Source organism: Martes martes (genome assembly GCF_963455335.1).
Source record: "Martes martes genome assembly, chromosome: 2".
NCBI lineage: Eukaryota > Metazoa > Chordata > Mammalia > Carnivora > Mustelidae > Martes > Martes martes.
In genome coordinates, this window is record NC_137889.1 from 199,343,259 (window position 1) to 199,369,356 (window position 26,098).

Here is a 26,098-nt window from a genome sequence, read left to right on the forward strand (position 1 = left end):
AAGCAGAGGGAGAGGGAGGAGCAGACACCCTCCAGAGCAGGAAACCCAACGTGGGACTCGATCCCAGGACCGGGAGATCATGACCTGAGCTGAAGGCAGACACTTAACTGACTGAGCCACCCAGGCGTCCCTTGATGTTTGATTTTTAAAAGGACGGTGGATGATGGAAATTTAACAATGTGGATCCAACACTGTCCAGGAAGAAACACGAATATTCTGGGCCACCAGTGAGGCGTGGGCTATCGCGCAGCAGGGGTGACAGGTGCCGGGCTGACACTTTCTTCCATTTATTTCATTTTCCTTTGTTCTCACTGGTATGCCAGCAAGATATAAGAACATCCCATGGATTCACTGTTTGAGCATTTTAACCTCTTCTCACTTCATTCTCACGGAAGTTTCTTTCTTGTAGATGTGGGGAAAAAATTTGAATTCTACAACGCAGCCGCGCCCTCCTCTGAGTCCTGACGTTTGAACAACATCGACGAGAGCTGCTTCCTCGGGACAGCCGCTCAGAGCCACGCGACTTTGGGAATAAGAATGCAGCGACAACGTTAAATGTCTTGGAAAAGTGTTTATTCTCCCCCCCAACATCTCATATTGCTTTCAAAAAGCAGTAAGAAAAGAGCTATTTAGAAAAAGGAGGCCCATCGGTTTTGATAAAGAAACGTGAGACACATTCTGGAAAGTGAGAATCCCACCCCAGGGAAACACAGGAGCAAAGCTCAGACTGACAGACACTCAAACAGGCTCTATCCAAGCGACAGTTCTCCACTTCTCAGAAGGACCCTTTTCTCTCAGACTCTTCCAGAAGCACAGCGTAATGAACAAAGAGGTCTGGCCAGCTCGTTTCTTCATCAGCTGAGGTCTGACAACATTGCTACATGTTGTGGGGAGAAGCAGCTTGACCTCTGAGACCAATTATCTTTGAGTTGTTCGAGTCGGTAGAGACAGAGCTTAGAGCGGGTCAAGGCAAGCGATGAAGGGAAGCGAACGCAGGAGTCCCACCACCCACGTGCCCGGCAGTGGTCCTCCCGCCCTCGCTTCCCAAGCCTGGAAAGCTTAATGAGGAAGGAAGCTGTGTCGTCCCTAAAATAATTCAATCCTCCCACTTTGTTTTGTTTTGTTTTTTTTTTTAAAGCACAGCTCTTCAAGAACTTCATTTTTAAGAAATCATCTGTAAGGGAAGAAAAATGAATGGACTTAATTCAAACACCGATTTGTAACACCATCACGATGAGCAAATGACCCAAACGTCAGGCCGGGTTGACACTTTTCCAGAAGACCCCAGCACTAGGGAAAACCGCCTCGGTTTGGTTTCAGGCACAGCAAAAAGGATGCCTGCTTTTTCCTCATGCCCGTCCCTCACGGATGGGCTCACCCACGCCTGAAATCAATCCTCTAGCTGTCCCCTGCCTTCGCTGTCCGTCTTCTCAGGTTGCAAAGGTGCTGGGCCCGCCTCACTATTATTCTGGGGACAGGCAAGTCTTCCCAATTATTTCCCCTTCTGTGTCCGTGAAGACATAACACCTCGCCCTGAGAGCAGGTCCGAATAAGGGACCAAGGGCCCTGGGCACGAGATTAGCTCTCGTACCAGCAAATTCAAGATAAGCCCCTCATAGTGACATCAACCTGATACCAGTGACAACCGTTTGCCAGATGTCTGTCAGAAGATATTCTGTATGGATCGATGTTAAAGATGTTCCCATCTCCTGTGGGAAACGTCAGCCCACACCCACCAGCGTGCCCCAACGAACACACAACAGACGAGCACAACTTTCATAGCGTGGTTGAACCCACCCTTCCGCTTACGTACTTTTAACCCAGGTTTCTGATCCTCGTCATGTACCTCTCTGGTCTGGCAGCGCTCATCACTGTCGTATAAACTGTGTAGCTGAGAACAGAGAGAGAGATTTTTATATGCAAGTCATTGTCTCTAATATTCCAAAGAGGAAAAAAATACCAACCTAACCCTTGGGACCTAGGAAAATAATACAAACAGAAGCCTATGTATGTCAGAATGTTTAACATTTATAATTCATGCGATCGCACAGGGTCCCTCCTTTCTATTTTGACAACACTGGGGAAGGCCACGTTCAAATGTAAAATTCTCGGACTCCTCAGAGTTTCACACTGTGGCAATGAGGGAGAGTTGGGTTGTTCGGGATTAGGAAGAAACAGGGGCCCAAACTGTACACCGGGCTGAAGACAGCACGGTAAGTACACGTAGAGCTCGCCCAGGGGTAATGGAGATGCCCTGAAGAAGGACTTCAGCTGTTCGTTTACTTTGGCCATAATTCTATTCTCCATCGCTATTTTAGTATTTTCTCCGCTTAGAGACCCATCAGATGGAATTCCGCCGCAGGTGCGTGTAATTTTACAGTACGGCACAAGGGGGCAGCATTGAGCGGCTTGTGTCGCGATTTCTTTCCGTGACCTTCACACCGCGAACCGCCCTCCTTGCAAGGAAAGGGCCCGAGAGTCCGGAATCCGTGTTAATTCTGGCTCAGTGGTGAACATCCTCTAAATGCGGTTCCTCAGGACACCCAGGTGCCTCAGTCGGTTGAGCGCGGGGCTCCTGGCTTCAGCTCAGGTCAAGATCCCAGGGTCCTGGGGTCCAGCCCCGCTCACCGGGAGTCTGCTTCCCTCTCTGCCTCTCCCCCTGCAACACCCCCCACCCCCAACACCACCACTCATGCACTCTTCTCTCTAAAATAAATAAATAAATCTTTAAAAAAATAAATGCAGCTCCTCCTGGGTTTTCAATTACACAAGGAGAAAAATAGTACTTGGTTAACTATTTATAATTTCTATTTCAACACAACATTTCATATGCCATTTAAACAGTCATAGCCTTTAACTCAGTTACCCTACTTCTGGGAATTCAGCCAGGGGAAATAATCCAAAAGCAGGGCGCTGGGGGTGTGGGGGGGGGGAGGAATGTACAAATATGTTTATTTCAGAGTTTTAATAGAGGAAAAAGTAACAACCGGAGAATGCTTTACTCTACACAATGTATCCCATTGGCCATGGTGTACCTGTTTAAAATTATAAGGGCTGCTGACAGCATAGGCAATGCTTTAAAAAATATAACAGCTATTGGGGTATCTGGGTGGCTTAGTCAGTCAAGTATCTGTCTTTGGCTCAGGTCATGATCTCAGGGTCCTGGGCTCAAGCCCCGCGGGCCCCCTGCCCCGCCACGGGGAGTCTGCTTCTCCCTCTCCCTCTGCCCCTTCCCTCTGCTCGTGCTTTCTCTCTCTCAAATACATGAAATCTTTAAAAAAAATAACAACTCTTTTATTTTAATGTTAATTTTTTAAAAAGATATAATCATTATTTAGAAAATTATTTTTAAACTACAAGAACACACAGAAAAGAACACCCCTATCTTTAAAACGAATATTAGAAGGGCAAAACAGTGCCCAACTGGAAAGGATCGAGTCCGTCGTGTGGTTCGGACGGCTCCCACAGGCTGGGGAGAGCCGACTGTTACACATGCAGGAAGTGCAGAAACCAATCAGTCATGAGGTTGAAGTAGGCCCAGCTGGGAGTGTTTACAACACGCAAGTCAATAATGCTACAACTGAGGGGGGCCTTAGTTTGTTTTTTGGGTTCCCACTGCCCCACAGAGCACTGGGTATCATTCGTTACGCACACAGCTCCTTTGTTAGAGTGGCAAAGTACTGACTGATTTGTTTTTCTGTATTGGCTCTTAGAATATTGTTTATAGAATAAATTTTTTAGTGTTCATCTTTTTAACAGGCCATACTTACAGAAAAAACTTTCAAAGGGACAATTTGAGGATCTATTCCTATTATGGTACAAAATGAAAGACCACTGCCGGTTCTGAAAAGGTCGTAGTAGCCAAGGAATTTTAAAGTACTTATATATGAAAGTTTTTCCAGAGCCCATCGGGAAAACTATGTTGTGTTTGTGTAAGAGACGATCATTTCAAAGAAAAAAAAATCAATTGGGTATTTGAAACTAAAAATTGCTTTACAGATTTTGTCGGTATTGGGCTGTTTCCTGAAGGGGACCGTCTTGTATTCGCGCCTTGGAGAAAGCAGATGTGAGAACGAGGAGGTAGGAAATGCTGGGTTTGGGCACTTACTGAGTAAAAGGAGGAGATAAAACTGCTTTGACTTGCAGATGCTTCCTCTTTCATTCTATTAAACCAAGCCCCACTCACTAAGCACGAGAAGGTGTCCGCACCCCCAAGGAGCCCACCCTAGGTGCCCGTAAGGCCTTGAGGCCTTGAGGGGACAAGGAGGAGCTGCTGGTCTAGTCAGCTTGGCTCTTCCGGTGACAGGGGACCTTCAGAGTTTCCTGTCCAAGTCCTGTGGCTGCCGCTTAGGTTTCATTAAGAGCTTCCCATCAGAGGACGATGTGGGCTGTGGACCCGAGAAGCCACTGCCCACAGAATGCTCCTGTCAAGGGTTCCGGCCAAAAAAGAAACAGCAGTTTCGATGCTGAATCATCTGTGCGCGGAGCAAGGGGGCAGCAGAATGGCCCAGCAAGTTACAGGGAGGCCAAGGGTGTCTAAAGCTTGGTTCTAGCAGAGTGGGATTAAGGCGCTCAAAATCACGCCAGGCGGCCCCCACGCCAGACTGATTTAGGATGAACACATCACGGCCCTCCTCCTTCTGGATCACTCTGACCTCCCTACCTTTGTTTTTCTTCATGGGCTTCTCACCTGACTTATGATATGTTTCTCTGCCTCCTCCCTGTCTCCTCCCTCCCTGCCTCCTCCCTACTCCCGCCCGTGAGAGCAGGGACTCGGCCTGGTTCACTGCTGTACGCACAGCACCTAGAAAGCCCGACCTAGAGGCGTCCAGAACCCTGCTGAGCCAGAGTATGGGAGTCGAGTCCCCCTTCTGGGGTGATGTGTGAACAGACGCACTGAACATGTCACTTACTTGTTATAAACCGGAAACACTGACAAAACCTGCATAGGAAAAAAAAATCATATTACAAAGACTATTAAGAGGTAGAAGAAATATTAAAAGGAAGAAGAGTATCTATGGGAAGAATAAAACTACCTAACACTCTAGTGTGTCTTGGGGTGACAGTTACAGACTTCTGAATCCTTTCTCCTTTTAAACAGTGAACATCTACACAACTGTGTCTCTAACACGCCGAAAAACTGAGGTGAAGAGGGATACTTTGACCTACACTGAAACCAGTGCACAAAATGTCATCAGACTTTTTTTTTTAATTTAGTTATAAATTCTGTTCAACTTTTATTTCTCACTAACTTATGGGTCCTGGTGACCTTTTAGGTTAAGTCTGAAGGATTCTATATATAGAATTTTAATTTTAGGGGCATCTGGGTGGCTCAGTGGGTTAAAGCCTCTGCCTTCGGCTCAGGTCATGGTCCCAGGGTCCTGGGATCGAGCCCCACATCGGGCTCTGTGCTCAGTGGGGAGCCTGCTTCCCTTCCTCTCTCTCTCTGCCTGCCTCTCTGCCTACTTGTGATCTCTGTCTGTCAAATAAATAAAGAAATAATAAAAATCTTAAAAAAAAAGAATTTTAATTTTTAATGAGTTAAATGAAGTGGACCACATAAAAACAAATATAATTATCAAGTCATTAGTTGAGAATCCCTAAAAAGAAAGGTAATTCTCATTTTAGACTTCGGTTTGTCACAAAAGGCAAACTTAAAAAAAAAATCTTTTATGCCAAATTGTCATTGGACACTTTAAAAGGTTTTTCATGGGGCACCTGGGTGGCTCGGTCGTTGGGCATCTGCCTTTAGCTCGGGTCATGCTGCCAGCATCCTAGGATCGAGTCCCTGCTCGGCGGGAAGCTTCTCCCTCTCCCGTTCCCCTTGCTTGTGTTCCCTCTCTCGCTGTCTGTCAAATAAAATCTTAAAAAGGTTTTCAACCAGGTGAAACTCTGACTCTGACACTGTCATCTACCACATTTGCTTGATTTCAAAGATTTCACTTTTTTTTTTTTTTAATCACTGTTAACAAAGACAGCAAACATCCTGGGTAAGAGGTGGTCCTCTCGGCTTGGTAAGTTACCTGGAAGAGCTTCTCCAGGCTGAGGTTGGCCTGGCCCGTGGCATTAAGGGCTTTGATGGCAGGCGTCCTGTAAGGAGAGGGTAAAGGTTACTGGGCCTTTCAGGAAACCCTGAAGGCCACCAGCTCTCATCCTGAGGCTCCCAGGACAAGGCCCAGCTGCCTTACCTCCCTTTCACCAAAGCAGATTCTGGCCCCCAAACCTGCTTCTTGCCTCGTCTCAGACCACCGCGGTAAAATTAATTCAACAGTCAGGCCCGTGGGCACACTGGGAAGCTGGGAAGGTGAAAATGTATTGCTACGAAATTAAACAGTTGCCACTAAACATGTGGGGCATTTAAGCCAGGAGGAAATACCTAACTGCCTGCTGTTTGGGGGTACACGGATTTATAAAATGTTTAAAATTAAAAGGCCCAGGGGCGCCTGGGGGGCTCAGTCGGTGAAGCGTCTGCCTTCAGCTCAGGTCATGATCTTGGGGTCCCGGGATCGAGCCCCGTGTCGGACTCCCTGCTCTGTGGGAAGCCTGTTTCCCCCTGTCTCTGTGCGGCTCCCCCTGCTTGTGCTCTCTCTGTCGCTGTCTGTGTGTCAAATAAATAGATAAAATCTTTAAAGAAAAAAATTTAGAAGGACCAAAGAAAGCCCCTAACTGGTTTGTTTACTTATTGATTTAAAGCAAATGTTCTCCTTCCAAACAAGTCTTACATGGAAAACTTCGATTCTTGTTCTACCCTTTCCTTTTACAGCTTAGTAAACAGAGGCTCGGCGAGCCACCCGGGGAGTCACTAGCAGAGCCAGTGGTGGCCACAGGCCTTCTGACCCTGAGGCCAGGGCCAACCTTCCCTTCCAACACGCAGCTGCCAAGAAGCCCTCCCCACACTCTTCAGTCTGGCCAAGCCATGGGTGAGGGCACCCAGGTACATTTTCCGGCAGGGGCAGCACCTGTAGTCCTCTCCAGTTCTCGTCCTATAAAGGGCCCGTTCTCCCGACCCCGAGGAAACACTGGAAACCGAAAAGTGCATAGAGGCCTACCTCCGGTCGTCCTCCTTGGGTACTGGCTTCCAGTGGTCGTAATTTGTCTCAACCCGGAACCACCTACAACAGAGCACAACACCTCGTCTTACCCAAGGTCGCTCGGCACGCGGCCAGAGAAGAAAAAGAGACGAAAATGAAAAAATACCTCTGGTTTCACTAGTTGAAAACAAGATGGATACATAATGACCAGGGTCTTAATTCTACTCACGCTCCATTTAAAGGATCCAGAGGCCAAATGTCTGCCGGGCCATTTCTGTTCCTCGTGATGACCACTCCCTCCCGGGGGGACGTACCCCCGACGATATAATAGACATCAGCGATCAGGGGTGTCTCAGCCAGTTTAATCACAGCTTCCTTGAAGTTTTCCGACTCACTCAGGGTCTGAACGAGAAGACACGCCTGCATTAGCATCCTCTCCCACGGCAGCGATCCATGCCAGCCGACGGACAAACGGGCCGAAGCACACTCTCCCGATACATTAAGCCATGGCTACCACCTTAAATTGCTCGACTTCAACCTCCTGTCATGAGGGCTCCGTGGGGAGCCGACAGCAGCGGGACTTTTCTCACAAAAGGAAAGAACTGTTGACAAGTTCTAGGCCCGGTTCACCAACCATGTGCCACACGCTTTCTAGGCAGCTCACCTTCACCCAGGAGTGCCCCCGTGTCCTCAGTCCTTTGATCTTTCAACAAGTCCTTTCTAAATACCTACCACGTGCTGGGCACCGTGCCGGCGTGGGGACAGAACAGTGACTACGACTGACCTAACCTTGTTCACTCCTGATTTCCAAGAGTGACAGGAAGGTCAACGGGCAGTGGTGACACAGGGTACGGGGTGTCAACGTGGGAGAAGCAGTTGCTGGAAGAGTCACAGCAGGGGACCCAGCGCCACCCCGGGGTGACACAATTCAAATATTAGCGTCTGCAAAGGCGCCCTCATTTGGAGCCATAAACCATCCACCGGGGACAGGGCTTTGGGACCTTCCCCTCCCATACACATAGGACTGTGAGCGGGGAGGTATTTAGGGCTAAAGTGGTTTGTTCTGAACTCAGCAAAATTATAAAGGGAGGCAAGAGGAGTCGGGAACACTGTTTTATGTCACCGACACCATCCCGCGACAACTATCAAAGAATTCACTGCCTCCAACAAAATCCGGTGAGAAAAAAGCCAAAGAACATGAGGAAGAAATCCCGAAGGTGGTGGTGACTTGCTTCCTTCGGGTGGCAGAGTCAGGGTGGGACAAGCACCTTATCTGTCTGGCTGGGGAAATGATGGAAATGGGCCGTGACCGCTCGTGGATTTGGGATTTCTTTCCAGGGGAATGAAAATGTTCTAAAATTGATTGTAGAGATGGTTGCACTACTCTGACTATACTAAAAACTGGGGAGTTACACACTTTAAATAGATGAATGGTATGACAGGTGAATGGCACAGCTTTATACCTCAGTTACATATATGCCGACCTTGGGGTGCCTGGGTGGCTGGCTTGGTTAAGCAACTGCCTTCAGCTCAGATCATGATCCCAGAGTCCTGGGATCGAGCCCCGCATCGGGCTCCTCATTCAGTGGGGAGTCTGCTTCTCCCTTTCCTCCCTCTGCTCTTCCCCTTGCTTATGCATGTGCTCTCCCTCTCTCCCTCTCAAAAAATAACCGACCTTATGACCTTATGACCTTATGACACAGCAATTCCGCTCTTAACCACTTACTTACAAAAAATAACCGACCTTATGACCTTATGACCTTATGACCTTATGACACAGCAATTCCGCTCTTAACCACTTACTCAACTGAAATGGACATGCATGTTGACTAGAAGCCTTGTACCAGGAATTCTATCGCAGGCTTATTCACAACGGCCCAAGACTGGAAACAACGCAATGTCTATCAATGGGAAAATGAATGAATTGTGGCATAGCCATACAACTGAATATTCTTCAGTAATAAAAATGAATGAGAAGGGATACAAAGAACGTGGATGAATTAGAAAAGTGTCCGGGGGACGCCTGGGTGGCTCAGTTGGTTAAGCAGCTGCCTTCGGCTCAGGTCATGATCCCAGGGTCCTGGGATCGAGTCCCACATCGGGCTCCTTGCTCAGCAGGGAGCCTGCTTCTCCCTCTGCCTCTGCCTGCCTCTCTGTCTGCCTGTGCTCACTCTCTCTGACAAAAAAAAAAAAAAAAAAAAGTGTCCGGCAGAGTGTGAGAGAGAGTTGTACTCTAGGATTTCTCTTATACATGTTCTAGAACAGGCAAACTTGTCTGTGGTGACAGAGGTCAGAGTGGTTTCACTGGAGGAGGGTGTCAGACGCGGTGAGGCATTGGTGAGAAGGGAACTGGAGGGAAATTTCCAGGGACTTGGAAATGTTCTGTGTCTTGTTTTGTTGGTGCCTACGTGGGTGGATAAATGAGTGTGTACAACTGTCAAGACATGGAACTAAACCCTTAAGATCTGTGCATGTCACTGTAGGTAAATTTTATCTAAAACATTTAAAAATCGTTTTGGTGTTTAGATTCTACCGGTTAGATTTAAATTCTAGTTTTATTTTTAAATGGCAATATTTGCAATACTCCGGATTTTTTTTTTTTTTTTGCAGCCTTTCCATCTTATGATGAAAAGTTTTAGAGGTCATCTTAAAAAGGTATGAAGGGTACACAGTTTGTTAACATCTTTAGGAAGTACCCAGGTAGGAAGTTGAGGAGACCTCCAGGTCCAGAGGGACAAAGATCATTTAAAGCAAGGCAAAGAGGATCCAAAAAGGCTAAAGCCCGGGAGGGCCAGGTCCTTGCGCAAAATGTCCTCAAATTACAATTTGTATGTGGCCTGAACTCTGCTGTCTAAGAGGTCACTAAAGCAAACTTTCTTTTTGTTGTGTGCAGAACTACTTTCTAATGCCTTTGTTTTGCTAAATTCTGATCTTTGCAAATGGAGATTCTAAAAGGAGGGTACATTTTTATCTGCCCAAAAGTTTACAGTTCTCTCTTATCTCAATCAGTTATCAATATTAGGAGGCTATAGTAGCCTAGTACTGTAGCCTCTAACAAAGATTCCCTCCTTGCCCAAACTTTGGCTAGGCTCCTCTGAGCAGTCTTGCTTGATAAGGCCTTACCTTGGCCTGTAATGACTTGAACAAACAACGGTTTCTAATAGCTCCAGGCTACATCCCTAAGGTGACCTGGCCCCTCTTCTAGCCCCTGCCTGAGAAAATAAGGCTGCCCAAGGAATTGACTGCTTGTCCCAGCCAGCGCTTAGGGAGGTATCCCCTCACACCTACCAGAAAGGTTAAGTCAGAAATACAAGAACAAACAAGTATTGGTGAGGATGTGGGAAAAAGGAACCACTCTGCAGTGCTGGTGGGAGTGCACACCAGGGCAGTGCTGGTGGGAGTGCACACTAGGGCAGCTACCGTGGAAAATGGTATAAAGCTTCCTCGAAAAATTAAAAATAAAACTACCCTACTATCCAGTAATTCCATCACCAGATACAAAAACACTAATTTGAAAAGACCTGTGCACCCTTATGTTTACTGCAGCATTATTTACAATAACCAAATTATGGAAGCAGCCCACGTGTCCCTTGACAGATTGAGGGATGAATGGATAAGGATGTGGTACACACACACACACACACACACACACACACACACACAGGAATATTACTCAGCCATCAAAAATGAAATCTTGCCATTTGCAACAACGTGGATAGAGCTAGAGAGTAGTATGCTAAACAAAAGAAATCAGAGAAAGACACATACCATATGAACTCACTCATGTGGAATTTAAGCAACAAAACAAATGAGCAAAGGGGAAAGAGAGAGAGAGAACAAGAAACAGACTCTTAACTGTAGAGAAGTAATGATCACCAGAGCGGAGCTGGGTGGGTGATGGGTGAAACAAATGATGGAGGTTACGGAGTACACTTATCAGGATTAATACAATAAATAAAATGGAGTATAGTGAAGTGTTTCATTTGAAAAACTACTCATCAGAGAATCCTGTCATTATAGAATGACTTTCATAAAACATTTATTTTGATCCCCAAAACATTTGTACATCTGATAGTACAAAGTTTTTAATGCGTATTTGATTTTATTTTGTTCAACGAATACATTTTTAGATATAAGTTTAAAATTAAAAAACAAAAGATAGGGCCCCTGTTTTCCAGTCTCTGCAGGAGGGCAGGAGGCTAACTTTGATGAGCACCAGTTAGCAACCCCAGCTAGGCTTTACATGGACAACCCCTCTTTTCCACTTTCCGTAATTTTTCACTTCTCCAACTCTACTGGGCCCCTGTTCACATCCTTCTCTATTCCCACATTCTCCCTTTAAAACACCGGTCACCTCTGCACAAATCAAAGTTGAGTTCGTCCACCTTGGGCACTCTTCCCTACTACAACAGCACGGTACCGACTAAAATCTGTCTCTACCACTGACTTCTTTTTATTGAGGTATAACTGACACGTAACATTATATTATTTCAGGCGTACAATGTAATGACTCAATATTCGCATATATTGCAAAGTGATCACCACAATAAGTCTAGTTAACATCCGTCCCCAACCGGAGTTACAAAAATTTTTTTTTTCTTGCACGAGAACTTTTAAGATCTACTCTTAACAACTTTCACTTACGCGATACGGTATTATTAACTGTAATCGCCATGCCGTACATGACATGCCCGCGACTTAGTTTATAACCGGAAATTTATACTTTATAACGACTACTCTAACTAGTGTCCAGCTCTGTTTCCTTTGATACTTCTTATCTCTATGCATTCTGCAAACCCGTAGATGCCCAACCTTTCAAGGAACTTCTTACCTGAAGTAAATGTTGTTTATGGAAAAGTTGTTGAATGTCAATGTGAAAGTCATTAAATGACATAGAGCGCTACAACATGACCGCACGGAAGACGGAGTGAGGGTGGGGGGCTCAGCGGTGCAAGTACTCACAGCGCGGATAAGCCAGCTGACCGGATAGTGTCTCTGGAAGAGGGCAGCGATCACATTCTCCCACCACCAGCCTTTGTCTGCCGAGTTGAGGAAGAAACAATATGTATAAGTACGAACTGTTGCCCAAGAGCCACGTTTTAAAACTCCTTCCATCTTATTTCTTTCCCAGAGTAAAAGCTGACGGGAGAGAAGAGTTGGTGGATGAAGAGTGATTTTTACTGGCAGCCAGTTTTCAAAGATAAAGCTCAAATTTCATGGCAGCCGTAGAAACCAAGGTACATACACATTTCCAGGGACTTGGAAGAGACAGTCCAGTTTGGGCAGTGGCGCTAAGACCCAGGAATGACGGGTCAAAAGATTCTCCTGGTACAATCAGTGCAGCAGAAAGAAGTATCACATCCTGAGACACAGAAAACCAGGAGAGGAACAGGTTTGGGTGGAGGCCGAGTGAGGGCAAGAAGAGGGGAAAAGGAATTGTTATTCAACATAGTGCGAGAAGTCCCAGCGACAGCAATCAGACGAGAAAGAGAAACAAAAGGTATTCAAATTGGCAATGAAGAAGTCAAACTCTCTCTCTTCGCAGATGACATGATTCTTTATATGGAAAACCCAAAAGACTCCACCCCCAAACGACTAGAACTCATACAGCAATTCAGTAATGTGGCAGGATACAAAACCAATGCACAGAAATCAGTTTCTTTCTTATATACTAACAATGAAAATACAGAAAGGGCCATTAGAGAATCGATTCCATTTACTATAGCACCAAGAACCATAAGATACCTCGGAATAAACCTAACCAAAGGGGTAAAGGATCTGTACTCAAGGAATTACTGAACACTCATGAAAGAAATTGAAGAAGACACAAAAAGATGGAAGACCATTCCGTGCTCACAGACTGGAAGAATAAACATCGTTAAAATGTCTATACTGCCTAGAGCAATCTATACTTTCAATGCCATCCCGATCAAAATTCCACCAGCATTTTTCAAAGAGCTGGAGCAAATAATCCTAAAATTTGTACGGAATCAGAAGAGACCCCAAATTGCTACGGAAATGTTGAAAAAGAAAAACAAAACTGGGGGCATCACATCGCTCGATTTCAAGCTTTACTACAAAGCTGTGATCACCGAGACAGCCTGGTAGTGGCACAAAAACAGACACATAGACCAGTGGAACCAAGTAGAGAACCCAGATATGGACCCTCAACTCTACGGTCAAATACTCTTTGACAAAGCAGGAAAAAATATCCAGTGGAAAAAACGGTCTCTTCAATAAATGGTGCTGGGAAAATTGGACAGCTATGTGTAAAGAATGAAACTCAACCATCCTCTTACACCATACACAAAGATAAACTCAAAATGGATAAAAGACCTCAACATGAGGCAGGAATCTATCAAAATCCTAAAGGAGAACATAGGCAGTAACCCCTCTGACATGGGCTACAGCAACTTCTTTCAAGATATGTCTCCAAAGGCAAAGGAAACAAAAGCAAAAATGAACTTTGGGGACTTCATCAAGATCAAAAGCTTCTGCACAGCAAAGGAAACAGTCAACAAAACAAAGAGGCAATGCACGGAATGGGAGAAGATATTCGCAAATGACACTACAAAGGGCTGATATACAATATCTATACAGAACTCCTCAAACTCAACACACACAAAACAGATAATCACGTTAAAAAGCGGGCAGAAGACATGGACAGACACTTGTCCAAAGAAGACATACAAATGGCTAACACACACATGAAAGATGTTCATCATCATTAGCCATCAGGGAGATTCAAATTAAAACCACATTGAGATACCACCTTACATCAGTTAGAATGGCCAAAATTAGCAAGACAGGAAACAACGTGTGTTGGAGAGGATGTGGAGAAAGGGGAACCCTCTTACACTGTTGGTGGGAATGCAAGTTGGTGCAGCCACTTTGGAAAACAGGGTGGAGATTCCTCAAAAAACTTAAGAATAGAGCTGCTCTATTGCACTACCGGGTATTTACCCCAAAGAAACAGATGTAGTGAAAAGGGCGGCCATCTGTACCCCAATGTTCATAGCAGCAATGGCCACAGTCACCAAACTGTGGAAAGAACCAAGATGCCCTTCAGTGGACAAATGGATAAGGAAGATGTGGTCCATATACACTGTGGAGTATGATGCCTCCCTCAGAAAGGATGAATACCCAACTTTTGTAGCAACATGGACGGGACTGGAAGAGATTATGCTGAGTGAAATAAGTCAAGCAGAAAGAGTCAATTATCATATGGTTTCACTTACTTGTGGAGCATAAGGAATAGCACGGAGGACATTAGGCGAAGGAAAGGAAAAGTGAGTTGGGGGAAATCGGAGGAGAAGACGAACCATGAGAGACTGTGGACTCGGAAACAAACTGAGGGTTTTAGAGGGGAAGAAGGTGGGGGTTGGGTGAGCCTGGTGGTGGGTATGAAGGAGGGCACGGATTGCATGGAGCACTGGGTGTGGTGCATTAACAATGAATTTTGGAACACTGAAAAAACAAAATAAATAAAATTTACAAAAGAAGAAGAAGAAGAAGGGGGGGAAAGGGAGGGGCAGGAGCTCTGCGGAAGCGCGCAGGGGCGCCACCGCCAGCAGCCGTGGACGTGGAGGGGCGGAGACGGCAGCTGGTGCTCCCGGGCCGGAGCCGGCAACACAGGCGGGTGCTCCACGGCCCCTGCTCTGTGCTCTGGGAGCGTCACATCCACGAAGCAGCTCGACCTCCTCCCTCGATCTCCCCGTGAGGACACTGAAGCACCCTGGGGGCGGTCGCCGAGCCAGCGAGTGACAGCCCGACGCAGACACGCAGACACCGGGCAGGCTGGCTCTCGAGGCTGAGATCTTCCCTGCCAGGTGGTAGGTTGCGCCTCCCCAAACTCTACGCCATTTGTGGGTCCTCCTCCCAGCCCTACCTTTTCCCGGGGGTGGGGGGGTGGGGGGGGGCTGTTGAATGTCTGCATAACGTCCAGAAACTCAGCTGAACATCTTATCTCTCTTGGCAGAGACATCTTACCTAATTGTTCAGGCATTTTAACTCCCCCGTAGCAGACTAAAAGAGAACTAGTTTTCAGTAATATAAGTATTAAAAAGGCAGTCGGACAGTATTTCATTAAATGTACACGTCACAGAACTCAGTTATTTCTAGACTGCTCGTGCCTTAGGTTCTACTGATCCGTTGCTGAACACTTGGAGTCACAAAATGATGGAAACAAAGCCCAGCCTGGAAACACACACTTGTTGACAGACACTGTGTGTGAAACCTTAGTAAGGGTCATCTGTGGTCTGAGCACCACGGGTTGAGAGTCAGCGGGGCACCCATGGGGCTCAGTCGGTGACGCAGCCGACTCTGGATTTCGGCTCAACCCATGATCTCGGGGTCTTGAGATGCAGCCCCGTGTCCAGCTCCTTATTCAGCACGAAGTCTGCTTGAGGATTCTCTCTCTCCCTCTGCCCCTGCCCTCTGCTCTCTCTCTCTAAAAGAAATAAATCTTTTCAAAAAAGGAGAGAGAATCAGTCTCATTCATTGCTGACTTTGAGAAAATGCTTTAGAGACCCATTAGGATGCAGAACGGAGCACTGGACACTGACACGTCCTCAGCCAGCGTCCTCCCGTCAACCCTACGTAGAAAGGTAAGAGCAGACTCAACCAAAGGAACAGGCAACGTGACGTCGGTCAGGTTCATCCGATGACCAACGCTCAACTTTATGACTTTCTTCTTAGCTCAGCTGCCGGTTCCTGAGGACGGAGACAGCGTCTGCGGACCTCGGGGTCTCCCACGCTCCGTGGAGCTGACTGATGTCCCCTGAGACCTGGGGACCGGTGGTGGAGGTCGTATAACCACCAGACCTGGGGGACCAGTTTGAGAACCGCCTTCCCACCGGGCAGCTGTCGCCCCTCTCCCAGCCTTAGCTTCCTCCTCTACTGACCCCGAGCAGGGTCAGTAGGACCAGCCCGGCCTGTCTGAAAGGACCGTCATGAAGGTCCCCTGAGAAAAGTGACCGGAAGGTGCCAGCAAGCTGCGGAGGGCTTTACAGCTGTCGCCCGGAGGATGCCATCATGTAGCCTCTCCATGACTGCGGCAGCTTCCTAACTGTCTTCTGCTTCCACGTCACCCCCCACGACCGGTTTCTAGGGGGCAGCCCGAGTGATTCGCTCCCTGGAGAAGCCCTCCTAGGGCTTCCATTCCACCATCACCCCGAAAATCCAAACTCCCCATCCCGACCCTCACCACGGCCTCGGCCTTCCCCTCCTCCGCCTGTAAGGCCAGTTCCCGGTGCTACAGCCACACCGCTATCTTGCGTTTCTAGAACCGGCCAGGAATGCTCTGTTTCTAGAACTCCCCCAGCTTCTGGCTCCTGGATCACGTGACCTGCAGTGCCTGCCCCACCCCCTCCTTCGTCCTCCATCACGTCTCCCTGTTTTGCTTTCTCTCCCTCTCTCTCTTTTTTTTTTTTAAAAGACTTGTTTCTTTGAGAGGGACAGACAGAGCACGAGTGGAGGGGACGAGGGACAGGGAGTCTGAAGCGGGCTCCACGCTGAGTGTGGCGCCCAGCGTGGGGCTTGATCGCACTCCCCTGAGACCGTGACCTGAGCTGAAACCAAGCGACTGCAGCACCCGGGCGCCCTGTTTTGCGCTCTCCGTAGCACTCACACCCCCTGAAAGCATCTTCACTGCTCGGGGCACACCGCCCACCTCCCCGCCTAGGCCGGGGCTCCCTGCTGGTGGTGTCGCCGGGATTCGTCTGCATGTTCAGCTGGGGCAGCCGATGAAGTACCTGGGGGACAACCGACCAGGCACGGAGCCAAAATGCTCAGGAGTTTGCTCTGATTACCTCGTTCATCGCCAGAAACTGTAAACTTGTATGGACTCTGCCCGGTCCACACTCCTACATAGCCAATAAACGTGGTTCCTGTGAATGCCACCTGCAACCAAGAGACAGGCATCATTTTGCCATTCCCGCCAAACACACATTCCCGTCATCTGTTTTGTCTCCCTCATTGAGTTTTTTTCTTATAAGTGCCAACATAATAAAAACTCCTAAATTGCCTTCTGGAAGGTTTGACCTGGGGGTGCCATGGATAGAAATCAGTAGGTCTGTGATCTTGCATGAGAGAGAAGGTACATCTTTATTTTCACTCATTTCTAACTGAAATGTCACTCCTTCCGTAACAGACACACTCGACAAATCCTGTAGTCACAGCGGTGCCCATGATTCTGCCACCGTAGACATAGCAGATAGTTGCACATATATAATGCTATCATATCTACCTTGACATCGTATAATTACATGTCCTGAAATACCATTCATAATTGTCATTATGGGAGTTATTAGACGCACAGCTAAAATTTACCATTTAATGTATTGATAAAAAGTATGACATTGAAATGGCTGTATTCCAACATAACTGATTTTCTTTGTAATCCATGCATTTTATTTTATGTATTATAAAACATTCTGAGATGGGACCATCGGCTGCAGCAAAGGGGACCGTGCACCCCAAAAGAGAAAAGAAACTCCATCCTCAAAATAGCAGACGGGCTCTGACTAAAATCTTGTGTTGACTTGATCATAAGTCATGCATCTTTTTTTTTTAAGATTTTATTTATTTATTTGACAGATGGAGATCACAAGTAGGCAGAGAAGCCCACAGAGAAAGAGGAGGAAGCAGGTTCCCCACTGAGCAGAGAGCCCGATGCGGGGCTTGATCCCAGGACCCTTAGACCACGATCTGAGCCAAAGGCAGAGGCTTAACCCACTGAGCCACCCAGGTGTCCCATAAGTCATGCATCTTGTAAGCTCTATGAGGTAAGAGGAAATAAGTGAGACTGTTGTCAGTCATAATCATATTTAAATTTTTAATTTTTAAAAAAGATTTTACTTATTTATTTCACAGAAAGAGAGAGCACAGCAGGGAAAGCTGCAGGCAGAGGGGGAAGCAGGCTCCCCACTGAGCAGGGAGCCCGATGCGAGACTCCATCCCAGGACCCTGGGATCGTGACCTGAGCAGAAGGCACTTAATCCACTGAGCCACCCAGACCCCCTAAATTTTAAGTATTAAAAAACAATTTTACATGTATCTCTCATGTCATCCTTGTGGTTATCCCGTGAGTTATAGGGAACTTCCTCTTTGACTTAAGGTAACAAGTTCCCATGATCGCAGGAGGCCACCATCTATGATGAGAAAAATCACACTCGAGCCGCTACTGCAGGTACCAGATTTCATTGTTTAAAGAGAGAATGTGCCTGTTCCTTTTATTTTGAGAAACGAATGGGCCTGAGTTAATATTTTTCCTTTGAAAGCTAAATTTTAGGGGCAGCTGATCGGATTAGTCGGTGAAACCTTTGGCTTGGGTCGTGGTCCCAGAGTCCTGGGATCGAGCCCCACATGGCCGGGCTCCCTGCTCGGCACAAGTCGGCTGCTCGCCCTGCCTGCTGCTGCCATTGCTTGTGCGCTCGCTCGCTCGCTCTCTGCCCTTCCTGGCCACTCATGCTCTCCCCGATAAATAAATACGTCTTGGGAAAAAAAAAAAAAAAAGCTGGATCTTAAGTCTGTAATCTTTTTGATCATTAAGTTTTGCCTCATCTGGTTGTAAAAAATAATTTAAGGTGGTTAAATTACAAAGAAAAAAATGCAGTGGCCCTAGTTTTATGAGTGACCTTCACGCCGCTCATCGAGGGCTTTCTCTGAACCTCCCCACTCCCACTCACGGCGGTAACATGGGCATAATTCTACCTCGCTGCTAAAGCCTTTACGAAATGTAATTATATGAAGGAAAAAAGTAATTATACTGTCACTTTCTTCGAAGGACACATTGACACTCATATCAGGGCTACTCCTGAAGGAAAGAGCAAATTAAGGTTTCAAAGGCAGAATCACATTGTAGTTTCCAAGATGTTTGATCATGCCTAATTATAAATGATTCCGGGATGGAATTTGCCAGCTCTTTGATCCTGCGGCTCTGAAAACCTGTCTTTGCTTCTAAACGTTCATGTTTTCTGTTGTCCCTGCTAAGTCACTTAACATAAGCAGACCCTTGGCTACAGCAAGAGACTCTAAATCACAGCCTAGTCGGAGTCTGGGGGGAAGAGAGCCACCAGGAGGCCAGAGGCCTGGCTCTGGTCCTGCCTCTGCCGGGGGGTCTCCTCCCCAGGAGCTGGGACAACCTTCTGCGGGTGAGGTCTCTGCCTCTCACCGGGAAAGTGCGGATGAAAATGTCGATCTGTGCCCACTCAGAGGGCACAAATGTGGCTGCGGTGAGCATCTAAGGAGGAATTACATGTAAAAATCCTTTAAAAATTATGAACAATATTCGAGAATAAGGGATGAAGTATTTTGTGGATCACCTGTTCTTAATTTAGCACAACAATTTCTTGGCCGTGAGCCCTCAGCGGAAAGGCAATACTCTGGTGTCCACTGCTAGATTTCCTAATGATAACCTGAGCACTAGGAGTCAAGCCGTGCCCGCTGGCCAGTTCTCACGGGCGCTCCAGGACAGCGGGAACAAATGAAGCATTAACAGTTAGGGTGAGGGTAGGGGTGCCTGGGTGGCTCAGTGGGTTAAGCGCCTGCCTTCTGCTCAGGTCATGATATCCAGGTCCTGGGATCGAGCCCCGCATCGAGCTTCCTGCTCAGCAGAAAGTCTGCTTCTCTCTCTTTCCCTCTGTCCCTACATACTGCTTGTTCTCTCTCTCTAATAAGTAAAATCTTAAAAAAAAAAACAAAAAAAAAACAGGGTGAGTTCCAGAGAGAACTGTTGAAATAATTTATTTTTACTGCACTTATTCCTCTGTCCACTTAGAAGATCTTTTGCTTATTGTAGATAATGCAGAAAAGCATAAAGTAGTCAGTGAAAATAATTATAGTCCCACTGTCCAGTAATAATTGCTAACATTTTAGCAGATTTCCTTTCGGAAATTAGTATGTATGTATGTTCTGTCATTGTTACCACTTAAAACCATTTTTGAAGTAATTCTTCAGCTATAAACTAAATTTAAAAAATTTTTTATTATTTTATTTATTTATTCATGAGAGAGAAAGAGAAAGAGAGAGGCAGAGGGAGAAGCAGGGTCCAGATGGAGCAGAGAGCCCAATGCGGGACTCGATCCCAGGACCCTGGGATCACGACCCGAGCCAAAGGCAGACGCCCAACTGACTGAGCCACCCAGGCACCCTATAAACCAAATTGTTGACAGTGGTGAAGTAAAGGAATGAAACAGAAAAACGAGAAATGTTTGCTTTAAGTATTTATGTATTATTTTAGTTTTTATAAGAAAAAGTTTTGTTTGTAGAACCAGATGACCAAGTGAGTGTTTCATAAATGAGTTTATAGTATTTGTGACTCAACTCCTAAATGCAAAGAACATGTGAAATATAGTCCTTGTCCTTAAACAGCGTCCGCCAAAACCAAAATCTGGCTTTAGCACACTGTTTCCTGGCAATGACGTGCTTTGTGTACTCAATGAATACTGATTAAGACTGTCCCTGGGGCCCTGGGTGGCACAGTTGTTAAGCGTCTGCCTTGGGCTCAGGTCATGATCCCAGGGCCCCGAGATCAAGCCCCACATCAGGCTCCCTGCTCCTCGAGCAGCCTGCTTCTCTCCCTCCCACTCACTGAACTCGGGTTCCCTCTCTCGCTGTGTCTCTCTCTGTCAAGTAAGTAAATAAAATCTTTAAAAGAAAAAAGACTGTCTCCAGATGTTTACACAGAAATGTGAAAACAGTACATATTTACATGTTTAAACTCCACATGTTTACACAGAAATGTGAAAACAGTACATATTAGGTTATATTTCTATGATGAAAGTAAAATGATCTAAGGACGATTTTTTAAAGATCATACTTAGGAGAGTGCTGTGGGCCCATCAGACTTTACAGAGTAAGGACAGTTCATTACGTGGCCACAACTGACCAGGCACTTATCCCGTGCTTTGCACAGATCACTCCACGTAACCTTTACAACTACCTCCATAGGGTGATTATTAACCTCTCTGAGCTGGAGTCTGCAAAACGTGTCTCAAGGATTTCCCACCTTCTCAAAGGAAGCAAGCGACAGAAGCAGAATTCAAGCCCAGGACTGTCGGACCTCAAAGCTGGCGGTTTCCAGCCAGGACACCAAGCCGCCCCTCCCTATTCCAGAAGCCTCCTCGGCGCGGGAAGGCAGAGGAAGAGCTGGCGTGGATGACTGGTCACGTTCCGACAGAGATTTCCATAAGGAAATGAGCAGGTGCTCCGTAACTGTAAATGACCCTTCTTTCCAGGAGCGTAATGGACATAAACCTCCCGAGGGTTTGCTTTTCCAGGACTTTGATGTTTTCTGTACCTTAAACCAGTACCACACTTCGGCAGCAGACCATCCGTCCTAGCGGCTGCTAGCTTTGGTCGGCCAGTCTCTGATCGCTCAGGCTTAGAGCGTGCGAACCATACCTGCCCGTTCTTTAAGAACTGCACATCCACGGTCAACTTGCGTAGGAAATTTCCGAAAGGATAATCCAGATTCCGGCCGTGGTAAATGTGGCCTCTGGAATCTTGAGCCACAATACTGGTGCAGAATCTGAGAAAATAGACAAGTACAATGTGAATGAATGAGAAAAAAGAAGAAAAAGGAGAATGAGGTTTCAGTTAAAAAATAGATCCTTACAGTAAAACAAGTCTTAGAATGGATACATATGACAGGTGATCCTTGCCCAAGCATAGGGAGCCACAATTCAAGGCAAAAAGCACAACCAGACACACCTCATCAGGGTTCATTCGGCGTTACCAGGATGTTGCCCTCAGCACACACGGTGGTGAAAATGTATGGAAAGAGAATTTCATCCTAAATCTAAAACTGAGGGGCACCTGGGTGGCTCAGTCAGTTAAGCGTCTGCCTTCGGCTCAGGTCATGGTCCCAGGGTCCTGGGATCGAGCCCTGCATTGGGCTCTCTGCTCAGCGGGGAGCCTGCTTCTCCCTCTCCCTCTGCCCCCATTCATGCTTTCTCTCCCTATCTCTCTCTCAAATAAATAAGTAAAATCTTTAAATAAATCAATCAATCTGAAACTGACTCTTTGGGCTCAGCCAGCCCTCGGAACTTTGCTTATTCCTCTGTTTGGCGGGCTGTAGTCTATAGAACATACCATTCAAAGCTAGTTCAAATTCACTTCTCTTTTATGAATTTCTCAGAGCATATATAATGGCACTAAATCATTCTGTCCCCCAGATGTTTCAGTTTGTCCTCTGAGGAAAAACAGTCAACTCTTTGGGGCTTGGCACTTTCCCTGCCACCATCAGGGCTCCCTACACAGAGCTCATAAGAGAAATAGATCTTTTAAAACTCCCAGCTCTGGCGCCTGGGTGGCTCAATGGGTTAAGCATCTGCCTTCAGCTCAGGCCATGATCTCAGGATCCTGGAATCGAGCCCCAGGGCCATCTGGGTGTGTCCCGTTCCATCCAGGTCCATCCTGTGCCATCTAGGTCTGTCCTCAGCAAGGAGTCTGCTTCTCCCTCTCCTGCTTCTCCCCTCTTGCTCGAACTCTGTCTCTCTCTATTTTTCAAATATATCAATAAAATCTCAAAAAAAAAAAAAAACCCTCCCAGCTGGAGAGAAGTATTTTGAGGAAAAGAGGAAGAGGTTTGTTAAGATACCTCAGTGTTTCTTCTCAGAATATGTGATGTTCTGTGGAAAAATACCTACGCATAGCATGCCCAGTTCTGGGGAAAGAGATGTCCATCACGCAAGCCAAATGGAGAGGTAGTATCTTGAAGGGCTGTTGGTTGTTTCTGAGTAAAGAATTGTGGTTGATTTTTCTCCACTTTTCTGTATTTGCTAACTTCCTATAATGACTACATATTACTTTTATCATAGGAGAAAATGAATGTCACTTAATTTTTGTGTTTGTTTAAAAAAGGAAGTCTGGTTAGCACTTAATTTTTTCCAAGATTTCTGATCCTCAAAGAGTTGATGTCCAAAAGGGGGCTGATAAAATCTGGAAATGGTTAAAGTAAAGTGTGTGGAAATCTCTCCCAGAGAATTTTTCAAAACTGGCAAGACAACAATATTTCCATGTCAAACCAAGTTGTTTGTTTGTTTGTTTTAAGTAGGCTGCAGGCCCCGTGTGGAACCCAGTGCGGGGCCTGAACTCACGACCCTGAGATTAAGACCGGAGCTGTGATCAAGAGTCAGACACCCAACCGACTGAGCCCCCCCAGGCACCCCTTAAGCCAAACATTTTAGCGTGAGGTAGCCCACAAGCACAGGGAACAAGAGGGGAGCTGTGGGCTTCCGGGGAGACACAGGAGCTTTGAAAGCAGCGGCTCTGACAGCTCACCAGGCCCCGGCCGTGCAGCGAGTTTTCCCTTCTGGCACTTGCTTTCTACACAAATGGTCATAACAGTCTCCAGTGCCTGTACCCAGCAGGCTCAGTAAAGGCAGCTGGTATTATTCTGATTCCAAAAGCCTCACATCGGAAATGTGAGCAGAACATTTCCTTGGTTAATTCTTTTTTATTTAAGATTTTGTTTATTTGAGAGACAGAGATAGTGACAGAGAGAGCGAGAGAGGTGCAAGCGGCAGAGGAGAGGGACAAGCAGGCTCGCCGCGGAGCAGGGACCCTGCCCATGCGGGGATCGCAGGACCCCAGGACCATGAATGGGGCCAAAGGCAGAAGCTTCACTCTGCTTAACCGACTGAGCCCCCCCAGGCAACCCCCCTTGTTAATTCTAATGGCGTCTGATGGCACTTTTGGTTGTCAGGCAATTCAGCGCATACCTTAGTATCAAATCCAAAAGTTAGAATGTTTTTACTAGAACTTTTGCTTAAATCTGCTTGAATACATAGACTCTAACAACAACAACAAAATCGGAAGTAAAACCTTTTTTTTTTTTTTTTTTCGTTTGAGAAAGTCACATGTCAGAATAGGAAGAAGATGGAGGTAGGAGATGAGGAATGGCAAAACTAACTTGGTTCATTTAACAAGTTTGTGTCTTATCTGTGTCTTTAAACATTTCCCTAAAGAGAAAAGTGCTTCTTTTTTTTTTTTTTTTCCAAGATTATTTATTTATTTGACAGATCCCAAGCAGGCAGAGAGGCAGGCAGGGAGAGAGGAAGGGAGGCAGGCTCCCTGCTGAGCAGAGACGGATGTGGGGCTTGATTCCAGGACCTGAGCTGAAGGCAGAGGCTTTAACCCACTGAGCCACCCAGGCGCCCCTACTCTGTGCTTCTTAACCTGCCCAGGGGTTCAGGCAAGACACCAGGGGGCAGTAAAGCTGCCTTATCCCAAGAACCCCTTTCCCCCCGCATATCTCCTGGCAGCCAAAAGCTATTAAGTATGTCATTAGAAAAGGCTGGTCTCGTGGCAAAACAGTATGTTCTGAAGGTAGAAACCAGGTTAAACCTCTCTTACCTCCAGGACCTACTACTGAGCCCATAAGACTTAAGATTCCCCTGCACTTTCCATGGGATCAACTTTCACTTCCCTGTGCCATTTTACCCTGCCCACCTGCCTACCGAATGCTGGCTCTGCCTCAGCAGGGACGATGCTCCCTGGGACCCCAACCCTGGAGGGCACAGACTCTGAAAGGGAAGACAGGCTCTCCGGCCGTGCAGACGCAGAGGTATAAATGCAGGGGGACCGACGAGGGCGGGGATGACCCCCTGCATTATAAGGGTGCAGGGTCCCTGGGATACCTAGACGGTCCATACGAGAGTGGCCTGAGTTTTAAAAACTTCTGTTAAGGTACGTGTCGAGTTTAGAGTTTGGAAAGTGGGGCACTCCCTGAATTGGTGGAGGGAGAAAGACGGGCTTCGCGTAGAGGAAAAGTTCAAGGCCGAGGTCAGAGAAGCTGCTCAGAAGCTCTTGATCTGCTGCTCAGATTTACCCCGAGAGGCAAAGAGGAAGCCGGGAGGTTTCCGGGCAGCCCGGTCACCACCCCGTTTTCATCACCCGGGAAGTATGTCCCCTCCCCGCCGGGTGCGGCAGGAGTCCCCGGCGGCCGCGGTTAAGGCGCTGATGCACGGCAGCGCGGGGCACTCACGCGGTGGACTCGTACACCAGGTTGAGCAGCAGACAGTCCGCCAGGCTGTAGTCGAGGACCTCGCACAGGCCGCGGATCTCGTCGGCGAAGGGCTGCGGCAGGAAGGGCTCCAGCTCCTCCACCACCTTCCCGACCCACGCGTGGACCCACTTGGGGACCTTATTCCTAGAAACGAAGAGCCGCGAGGGTGTCTGATCTGCGCGGGGGCTGGAGGGGTGCGACCGCGCGTCTGGGGGGCGGGGGGGCGGGGGCTCCTAGAGCTCGTATCCCGGGGGTGCCGGGTTCCTCCCCTTCCCAGAGGGCCGACAGCCCAGGCCCCGCATCACGCGACCCGCAGCGTCCCGGACGGGAGAGAAGGACGCTCGGAGAGGGAGGCGGGCGAGCGAGTGTGGTCCCCAAGGGGCGGACTCGCCAGACTCGCCGGACCCGCCACGAGGGTGTGGGCTGCGTCCCCCAGTCCGCGCCGCGCAGGCGGGTGACAGCCTGCACGCCGCCCCGACCCGGAATGTCTGGGGGAAGGGCGCGCCTCCGGGGACCCCGAGCTCCGGAGTCAAACTCGCCGCTGGATCAGCCTCAAGCCCGACGCTTCCCAGAGGGCGGCACAAGCCGGTTGCGGCCCCCGCCGAGCCCGCACGCCCCCGAGGCCGCGGGTCCGGACGCTGGGGTCGAGGAGGGCAGGACGGTCCCGGGGGCGGGGGAAGCGGCTCGGTCGACAGCCCGGTCGACAGCCCGGCCGGCAGCCCCGTCTGCGCCGCCCGCACGCGGACTCGGGCCGCCCGCGGCGCCCCGGGGCTCGGCCCCGCGCCCGCGCGCCCGCGCTCACCCGAGGATGTGCGCCATCGCCGAGCGCACGAAGTCCAGGTCGAAGCGCCGCAGCACCGGCAGCCAGCGCAGCGCGGGCGCCGCGTCCAGGCTCACGTTGAAGAGCGGCGGGGCTGCGGGCGAGGCCGCGGCGGAGACGCCGGCCGCGGCGCAAAGTAGCAGCAGCGCCGGCCCCGCGCGCGCCCCCGGCCTCGCGGCGCGCATGGCTCGGGCTCCCGCGGCCGCGACTGGGACCGCGCGGCCCGGAGCCCGGGAA

General features: G+C 48.1%; 1 protein-coding gene across 1 annotated transcript; it reads right to left on the reverse strand.

Moving 5' to 3' along the window:
• Window positions 1–556: 556 nt before the first annotated feature.
• NAAA (N-acylethanolamine acid amidase) lies at window positions 557–26,075 on the reverse strand. The gene is made up of 11 exons (XM_080797583.1): window positions 25,844–26,075; window positions 25,021–25,185; window positions 21,435–21,561; window positions 16,841–16,931; window positions 11,994–12,070; window positions 7,261–7,433; window positions 7,050–7,112; window positions 6,024–6,090; window positions 4,914–4,942; window positions 1,814–1,891; window positions 557–1,174 (listed from the first exon to the last, which is right to left on the reverse strand). Exons 1-10 carry the CDS (start codon window positions 26,044–26,046, stop codon window positions 1,816–1,818), a joined length of 1,071 nt encoding a protein of 356 aa, XP_080653709.1. The 5' UTR covers window positions 26,047–26,075; the 3' UTR covers window positions 557–1,174; window positions 1,814–1,815.
• Window positions 26,076–26,098: the final 23 nt, after the last annotated feature.